This window comes from Rosa chinensis, chromosome 1 (assembly GCF_002994745.2).
Source record: "Rosa chinensis cultivar Old Blush chromosome 1, RchiOBHm-V2, whole genome shotgun sequence".
In the NCBI taxonomy this organism is placed as follows: Eukaryota; Viridiplantae; Streptophyta; class Magnoliopsida; order Rosales; family Rosaceae; genus Rosa; species Rosa chinensis.
Genome location: NC_037088.1, coordinates 823,613 through 833,603, shown reverse-complemented (window position 1 = coordinate 833,603; position 9,991 = coordinate 823,613). Strand labels below are relative to the sequence as shown.

The 9,991-nt window shown below is 35.0% G+C and overlaps 1 protein-coding gene and 1 long non-coding RNA gene across 2 annotated transcripts; one reads left to right on the top strand and one right to left on the bottom strand.

Annotated features, from left to right (window-relative positions):
- The first annotated feature begins 1,264 nt into the window (after positions 1-1,264).
- LOC112175147 lies at positions 1,265-2,167 on the top strand. The gene is made up of 2 exons (XR_002926323.2): positions 1,265-1,785; positions 1,902-2,167. It is a non-coding gene; the product is annotated as an uncharacterized LOC112175147 (long non-coding RNA).
- On the bottom strand, positions 2,046-7,290 carry LOC112175129 (vicianin hydrolase). The gene is made up of 13 exons (XM_024312798.2): positions 7,104-7,290; positions 6,501-6,570; positions 5,950-6,008; positions 5,557-5,632; positions 4,396-4,473; positions 4,123-4,210; positions 3,766-4,018; positions 3,548-3,666; positions 3,201-3,424; positions 3,026-3,057; positions 2,826-2,928; positions 2,596-2,704; positions 2,046-2,511 (listed from the first exon to the last, which is right to left on the bottom strand). The coding sequence occupies exons 1-13, from the start codon at positions 7,257-7,259 to the stop codon at positions 2,343-2,345; spliced, it is 1,536 nt and encodes a 511-aa protein (XP_024168566.1). The 5' UTR covers positions 7,260-7,290; the 3' UTR covers positions 2,046-2,342.
- Between the last annotated feature and the right edge of the window lie 2,701 nt (positions 7,291-9,991).

The window sequence follows — 9,991 nt, the reverse complement described above, 5'->3', positions numbered from 1 at the left end:
CGCTCTTCATTAGTTTTGAGGCGTTCACTTTATGGATTGAAACAATCCAGACGGAGGTGGTATAACCGTCTAAGTGAATATTTAATCGGGATGGGATATGTGAATAATAAACTATACCCATGCGTGTTTATTAAGGAAACAAGTTCCTAGTTTGGAATTGTGGCAGTCTATGTCAATGACATGAATTTGATTGATACTCCTAAAGAGATCAAGGAAACCGCAAAGCACCTGATGTTGGAATTTGAGATGAAAGGCCTTGGGAGAACAAATTATTGTCCCTACCTGGAGCCCGAGCACAGTGCAGATGAAATTTTGGTCCATCAACCAAATTACATCCAGAAGATGTTAAGATGCTTTAATTAGGATAAAAGCAAGCACACCCATGGTCGTCTGAAGTCTAGAGAGAACCGTATCGTCCTGCAGATGATAACTAAGAGATATTGGTGCTAGAAGTTCCATATCTAAGTGCAATAGGCGCATTATTGTACTTGGCTCAATGCCCTAGATAGGACATCTCATTCGATGTGAACTTGTTAGCTAGATATAGCTCTGCGCCAACACGCCGCCACTAGAATGGCATAAAAAACATTTTTTGCTACCTTAGAGGTACAACATATATGGGCTTATTTTATCCCTACCCATCAAGGAATGGATCAAACCCCCTTGATCCTCAGAATGATGCTCGCCTTGTTGGATATGCTGATATAGACTATCTATCAGACCCGCACAAGGCACGTTCCCAAACTGGTTATGTCTTTACCATTGGGAATACTGCAATTTCTTGGAGGTCTACGAAATAGACACTTGTTGCTACCTCTTCGAATCATGCTGAGATACTAAATCTTCACGAAGCAGTATGAGAATGTACATGGCTAAAAGCCGTTACAAAGCATGTTCAAAGCACATGTGGACTGCATTCCACCACTGATGAACCAACCATTATCTACGAGGATAATGCTGCTTACATAGAGCAGATAAAGATGAGTTTCATCAAAGGAGACAACACCAAACATATTGTACCGAAGTTCTCCTTCAATTAGTAACAACAGGAGCATCAGAAGATTGAAGTTAAGCAGATTTGATTTGAAGACAATCGTGCAGACCTCTTCACTAAGTCACTACCAAAGTCTACATTCCAGAAGCATGTCCAAGGTATTGGACACTGTCCAAATTATTGAGGGGTTGTATGGGAATACTCTCATTTCTATGGCTCTGATGGTACAATTTTCATAAAAGTCAAAAGAAAAAAGATCCTACTTTGTTGCATTGGGTTCTTTAGGCTTCAGTTCTTCTGTACTCGATTATATGATTTACATTAGTAAAGCTTGGGATGGCAGTTTCAGGAGATGAAAAAACAATTTGGAAATGATATTGTGTTAGCTTTGCTGAATTGTTAAAGTATATGCTTATAGTTATCGAATGTGCTTCTGTGTTTTTCTTTAAATGTTTTGCTTCAGGTACATGTCAATGTTGCTGGAACAGACCAACCAAAATGGTGGGAAAGAAGTGTTCCGAAGTACTTTGCGTCAAGCTGGAGATATAGATAAGTTGTTATAGAATTCTACGGAAGGCACTATCTCTGGATTTTGAGCAATGGAAGAACTCTATGCAGCAGTGATTCTGTTTGGAAGGCCTTGGTTTTTTATGCCAAAAATTGTAAATGCTTCTTTAATGTTGATCAAGACAAGGATTTGGCAAGGCCATAGTAGACGTAAAGAAGTGTTGGACCAATTTGATGATTTGCTCAATGCCGACAACATAATTTTCAAAAATGCTAGATGCAAGGTAAAGGACTTTGTGTTATTTGTTTTTTCATACTCTGTTTTCCCCTTTAATTTCTAAGAGTTTCATACCACATGGTCCATATTTGTTCTGATTTTGGATTATTTGGTTATGCACAGGTGCTTTTAGTGATAACTTTTTGAAGTTATTCAAGACACTGATATCGGCCTGTTTGGAGAAGTCAGCACTCAGCAGTAAATCTTCTACTAAAGCTTTCATGTGGCTAGGGACCCAAGAAGCGCAGTGTAGAGAGAAGTTGCATGTAGCTCTTCACTAATCTTGAAGAAATATAAGGTTAAATCTCATTCTTTGCACAACAAGCTATTGCAAAAGATATGAGATACATTCAAATGTTAAAGGTCTGAGACATATTGCCTCTGGAGGATATCCCAAAGTTGGAATATAATATCTCCCGGAGACTGTTTTAAACAGATATGCAGATTATATATATATATATAGATGAAATACATAGACCTACCGCTTAATTTATTTCTCTTCGATAGAGATATGATCAGGAGGTGATGGACAGCCAATTATTAACATGGATTAATCCATATGCATCAGTGCAGGAGGAACATCTTGAACCAATAGGCAGAATATTTGAGGTATCTTCTCAGATTATCCTTGACATCAACTAATGTTAGGCCAAACCCAACTGTGTAACCAGCATCCCATTCGAAGTCATCCCAAAATGACCACGCATAGTATCCCTTTACTTTAACCCCATCCCTGAAATAAATAATAATCGAGTAATTAACTCAATCCCTATTTATAAATCATATTAACCATGCGTTACATGAATGAATGACTCACTTGATAGCTTTCAAAAGATACCACAGATGGTCGTGATGGTATCTTATTCTCAAATTATCCTTACGAGCTTCTTGAATTGGCATTGAGGCATTATATCCATACGCATATCCTGCAAAATTAAACGTACAATACATACAAGAAACCAATATATTAGCATGCACGTAAAATACTAAAATTAATTGGCCGGATAATTAATCAGAGAAAACATGCAGGAGAATCGATCATTTTACCATTCTCAGTTATGTAAATGTCAGGGTTATTGTACTTTTCCTTTATATACACAAGAACCTCTCTGATCCCCTTCGGATAAACGAAAAGCCAATCCAGATCAGTCTGTACGTAGCCAATTTACCACATAATAGTTAATGTTAGTATTTGCATGAATAATTAACTTTAGTATATACTATATAGACAGAGAATTAGTACATACCGCTGCACCAATAAGAGCCCCATTTCTATCAGCTGTGTCAACAAAACAAATGGTAGGTAGTTGTGTTAGAAGAGCAACGTGAGCAGTTGAAATTAAATTCATGCTCAATTAATTAAGTTATAATGAATGATAACTAAGCCGGTTGTATATCGTGTGTGGGATTGAGGATGCATACTAGTAGAAGCAGCGATTTGTCTGTCTACACTCCAACTATGGTTGACAGAGTTGGATGAAGCCGGTTCATCTACTGTATAATATGTTGTGTAATAATTAAACCCAAGAAAATCGAGGGACCCTTTTATCTGCTTCGATTCAGCTTCTGTAAATTTCGGCAATCTATTCCCGACCAAAGATCGCATGACCTTCGGATAATCACCATGAAATATAGGATCCGCAAACCTACCCACATTATGAAAAATTATACAATTATATAGCTAGGGGATAAAGATATATACACGATCAACATAAAGTTTTAGGGATAAATTACGTCTTAGATATGCTGATCTATTATCCAAGACTCACCATCCAAACATAAAGTCAAGTGATCTAAGGGTGGCTTTCCGGCTAGCCAGCTGTTCTGGGAACTTAGGTTTCCACCAGTGAGTGACTATGGTAATCCCGATCTGTCCCTTTTGGGAAGCCTGCTCACATATATTCACATTAATTAATTTATTATTCAAGAATGTACATGTATGTATTCATCCAAATCAAATATATAACGAATGCAGGGTTATCTGTACCTGATATTTGTCCTTGTATATTTTGACAGCAGCTGAATGAGCAAGAAGCAAATGGTGTGCCACAATGTAGGGTTCAGTGGCAGAGTTACCGGAAGTGCAGTTTCCTTCATAGTTAGAACACCGACCTGGTGCAAAGGTACCGCCGTCGTAGGCATTAATAGCAAATCCGTTTGGTTCGTTCATTGTGACCCAGTGCTTCACTCGATCACCAAATGTCTTGAAGCACAAATTCACATAATCTCCATAATCATTTCTGTTAAAAATATTCATTTTGACCCAGTGATCACATTATTGCCATTAGTTTTAATAATCATATTATATATATAGGTAGTCAAAGTATATTGCACGGTGACTTACATTATATTAGGGCTTAAGAACCCGCCATACAGATCATCAAGTGCTTGGGGAGGATCATAATGGAGCAAAGTCACTAAGGGCTTGATACCTTAATTTCTCACATCAAATGTATAGGAAAATTAGGAATGAGTATGAAATTTGCCAAATACTTCAATTTCTTTTTTACTATTCATTCTTTAACAGATAATTATTCTTTAGAACGATTGATCTGCTCAGCATATGTATATGAAAGTGGAATTTAATTTAGAGAGCTAGAAAAAGTGAGAAGTCAACCATTGGATACGAGCTCATTGATGAGATTATTGTAGAATTTGACACCAAGTTGGTTCACTCCTCCACTAAGTTTTCCCTCTGATCGAGAAGCACAAGAGTTAAATATATATCAAATTATAATCTTCAATGTAAATACACTAATAGTATGTGTGTAACCAATTACTCTATTTCTTTTTCTTTTTTATCATATTAACAACTCAGGTACAGCATTTAGACTATTGTGAGTCGAATTCACGACATTTCACTTACAAAGGGAAATCTTATATCACTAGACCAAATAATATTGGGCTGTAACCAATAACTTCATAGAGCATCTTTAGCATATTCTCTATTTTGGCTCCTTAGCTATTTTAGAGAGTATGTTTAGCTTTTTATCTGTTTTAGCAGTTGTATCAGACTCTTAAGTGGCTATCTATTATAACTTTAAATTATCTCACTCATAAATATAAAAAGCGAGATGAGGCTCTCTATAATTTAAAATATTCATTTTAAGTTATTTTATATAATTTATAAATACATTTAAACTATTTAATCTTTAGTTAAAAAATAATATAAATTCAAAACTAACTAAAATAGAGAACACTGATGCAGACGTATTTTTGAGCATCTTTAACAAACTCTCTATTGTGGCTCCTTAGCTATTTTGGAGAGCATGTTTAGCTTTTTATCTATTTTAACAGCTGCACCAGACTCCTAAGTGACTCTCTATTATAACTTTTAGTTGTCTCAACAGCTCCTAAATATAGAAAGCGGGATGAGACTCTTTATAATTTAAAACATTCTTTTTAAGTTATTTTATATAATTTATAAATACATTTAAACTATTTAATATTTATTTAAAAAATAATATAAATTCAAAACTAGCTAAAATAGATAGCATTGATGCAGACGTAATTCTAAAGTGGTTAGCTAAAATGACGTTTTAGCTACTTTAGCTAAAATTTGACTCAAAATTGCTAGCATTGCTAAAGATACTCTAAAGTAACTAGCTAAAATGACTTTTTAGCTATTTTAACAAAAAAATAACTAACATTGTTAAAGATATTCTAAAACATAAAATCAATTGAAAAGAGTCGGAACGTTGCAATTACGCAACCAGCTCGAATGATAAAATTACTTATTCAATGATTAAGATCCAGTTAAACAACATTATCTTCTTACTGGGAAGTAATCTGGGCCATGAAATTGAGAATCTGAAAGAGTCCAACCCAATTTTCTTCATCAATTTTATATCCTCCTGTCACATCATGAACAAGTCAGGATCAAAACAAGAAATTATATATAGCAGATAATAACTACTTCTGTATACTTGTATAACTAACAATGCATTTCTAACCACTTGACACACACACACACACAAGGGAATACAATTAATGCATTACTAACCAATTTTTCTTCCTCTAAGTTATGCAATGACTTTTCTTTTTCTTTTTTGAAAGAAATTATGCAATGACTTTATTGATTAATGAATAAGCTATTATAACTCATCTCAATGTCCTTGATAAAGTAATAAGAAAATGGAGGTCAGTGGACAGTGCTTCATATTAAATTTACCTTATAACGGTGATAAAAGTCATCAGCTACGTCTCCCGTGCTGTGATCCCATATTTTTTCTGCCATCAACCATAACATTTTCTCACTAAACGTCACATAAGAAGTTTTTATATATTATAACATAATACATAGAAAATTAAATAGTGATTTAACAATACAGTTTAATTATCACTCGATGGATCATGAGTTTTTTTTTTTATGTTTATATAGTTATTGGTCTATAACTATCACGCGTAATATTGGACATGATTTAAAATTATAAAAGTATTTAATCCTAAGCTTTTATAAATGTTTTATTGATTTTTTCCATGGTGACCAGGATAAAGTCGTGAATTTCGCTGCCCTCCAAGTCATGGCGAGACCCATCGATTGAGTATAGTACAGTAGAGCATGTGGCCTCTCGCATGAGTAATTGCCTCTTTGATACGTTGTAGATATCAGGGAATCCAAATTGACTAGTAGTGAAGTAGGAAACTCAGAACATGCATTAGTTAAGCTCAGATAATTAATAATGAGGTTATGAGGGTTTTTGGAGAGAGAGAGAGACAGACCTGGATGTTTCCTAACGAAAGTATCCCAGATGCTAGGTCCCCTTCCATCTAGAAATGCTGCTCCTTCTGACTGATGCATCGATAATGGATTGAAGAAACATCAAGGAGCCGATCGTCAGTATAAGCAGAGTGTACATTTATATATATATAGGATATTTCTCAGGTGCGGACGTCCGATTTCTTGTTTTCGACCACTTTCCGGCCACATTTTTAGATGTTAACCGTTCAGTTTTTAGGTCCTAATGTATAGATCACCTCTGCAAATTTTCAGCCAATTTGGTGATCGTTAAGGCATCCAAAATTGCAATTTACATGAACGGACAGAATCTGTCAAACCGGAACCGTTCGTATTTATAATGGTAAATTGCAGTTTTGGATGACTTAACGATCACCAAATTGGCTGAAATTTTTCACAAGTGATCTATACATTATGACCTAAAAATTGAACGGTTAAGATGTGAAAATGTGGCCGGAAAGTAAGGGAAAACGGGAAATCCGTACCTAAGAAAAGGTACAGACGTCCGTAGCGGAGACGGACTGTGTGTGTGTGTATATATATATATATATGTATAGACGCACACTCATATATAGATAGATATATACCTGATAAGCAGCTGAACCAGCACCAAAAAGGAATCCAGTGGGAAAACTGCTTCGGTTGAAAGGGATATAATAAGCATCGGAAGTGCCAACGGAGAAGCAAGCAGCTGCAGCCAAAGATAGGAGCATAGACAAGAACACAGAACCTCCAAATGCCATAATGTTGAATACTGCTTTTACCAAATTGATTACATGCCTATTTATAGAGTTCGGGCATACCCCATATATATGGAAATAATTGTTAGACTCGGTTTGGATCGATTTTTCAAGTAATACACGTGATCCTATGCATAATGACACAATCTATATATTATTAAGAGAAATTCTTAAGTATGACAGATGTGTCACGTGGGCTAGTACAGTTAACCAATCATGTTAAATTAAAATGAAATACTCAAAACACCCCCTGCATAGACACTGATTAGCTGGGTGTACCACCACGTGTCACGTTTGTCCTACCTAAAAATATGTTTGCAAGTTATTTCTATTAATTTAGAAACTGATGCTCCAACATTAATATATTCGAGTAGTCTATTCAATCATTTGTACTCAGTTTGTTGGTCAACTTTCGTGTGAAATTGATTGTATATAACCAACCAGTACTTACTGAAATACAAAAATCAGTATTTGCCTGTGATGTTGTTTCTTAAATTACATATGCTGCTCGACTAAAAAACAATTATATATAATGCATATTGCAATTTGAAGAAGAAGAAGAAGTGGTGTTCTCTATGTAGCTAGCTATGTCAATTAGTGTAGGACAAATGTGTTTAATAAGTAATGGGAAGTGAAATTTGCACTTCCCAAATTACATTATGCCCTCCATCTTCTTTTTTTTTTAATAATTTCTCAAACTTTACATATGATTCTTTCCCACATTATCTTTACAATCATAACTACTAACTCCATCTCTCTCCTCTCTCTTTCAGTCTTTGGTGGAAAATTGGAAAATTCTTTCTCCTCTTCTCCTCATCGTCTTCCCATTTCTCTTATCGCACAATGTTCTCTCTCACTTGGCTTCCATGATTTTTGTTCCCTGATATGAGAATTACATCATTTTCCTCTAATTGTTATTCTCTTTTAATCTTGATTTGTCTCATGATTGAACAACCAAACAACTTTTCTCTCGTTTGCCTCCAAAATCTTGATTTGCCTCTCAATGAAATGGATTTTCTGTTGGTTTTGACTATGAATGAAAATCAAAGATAAAAAAAACCAACAACCCATAAAATAAAAGAAATTTTTTTGAAAATTGGAGTCTCAGATGTGGGTACGAATCTGGAATTGAATATGCATTTTGGTTTTGAAGAATAGAGACCGGTATGGTTTCATTTCCTAACTTCAAACTAACATTGGGTAATCTGATAAGAAAGTGAAAACAGTTCTCAGATGCGGCTCTGGGTCAGTTTCAGGCACTCCATAGTCCATAGGGCATAATCAGATTCCGGCGACGGAAACTGAACTTCCCAAGGACCCAGTTGGGGAAAGAAAAACGAAAAACAGGAGGAAAAAAAAAGAGAGAGGACGAAACCCAGTATATTGTTACAACTCCATTATGTATATTTACTATGTATTGGCTTGCGCATAAGTTGGGTTTGTAGGGGTGGGCATGTATATATGGGATTTTCGATTTACCCACTACTTCAAACTAACATTGGGTAATCTGACAACTTCTGGGTATGTATGTATGGTTTCATTTATGGGCAAAAATGCTTGCTTTTGCCGGCTCCAGGACTCGCCCAAGAGAAAAGAGACTAGGCAGGGGTATTATTGGAAGAAAAAAAAACATCAGAAAACCAAAATTATTAAAATATTAGAAGGGAGTGTGGTTTGTAAAAATTAGGGTGCAAATTTCACTCCCCTTAGTAAATTTTAGAGCATTTTCAAGAGACTTTTTCAGTTTTACTATTTCAAATTGAACTTTGAATACCATGTTAAAAATTTAAAGTGGGAAACATGTGCTTGTGAAACATCGCACCCTTAATTAAGCATATCTGTTTTTGAAAAAATAAAAATTAAAAAAGTTGAAGTTTGGATGTGCGCTTGACATTTGACCAAAAGAACTCTCTTATTATTCTAGTACAGTATTAAAACTGGTTGAAGAGTGAGAACAAGTTTGTAGTGTGAGAAATCAGTCGGAAATTAGACGAGTAGGTCTAAACAGGTTTTTGGAGAAAATTCTTGCCAATGTAGCTCATCAGTTATTTCGTAAGGTGGTTGGATAGATATACTTTTTTATAGAACTGTTCTAATATAACTCATAACACTCAATCTGTACAATCCAAATATAGTTTAGGCAGTTCTACGTGTGCTTAACAAGTTTAGTGAAAAAACTCATTTATTAAAATAATCACATATTACAAAGGCAAATTTCATAAGGAAATAGAAATCCTAGGCTTAGGAGAACCAATAAACAAAAGCATAATAACTTAAATCTTATAATGTCATAATTTAATTTAATCACATCTCAAAATAGTTGATTTCAAGATCAAAAATTCTTTTATTTTATTTTATTAGGAGTGAGGTAGTATGTCATCTCAGTTACGTTCGCGAGTTAGTATGTAACACACTCATCCATTTAGTATTTAGTCCGAAATCCACAAGAGTATCTTAGCAAAGTCAAACTAATCTCCCGCTGCAGGCACACGAACCCGAAGGCCCCTCAAACTAGCTGACCACAAACTGATTGGAGTTTGGACTCGAACTCTACACATGAGATTTCCATTCTAGACAATTCAACCAACCTTACCACACCAGGTGGTTCAAAAACCCTTTTTTAATAACTCAATTTACTTACTTATTGTTGCCGAAAACTCAACAACCAAATATAAAGAAATTCAAACTGCTCTATTTGAAAGAAATATGTTCAAACTTCCTAACATAAAGGACAG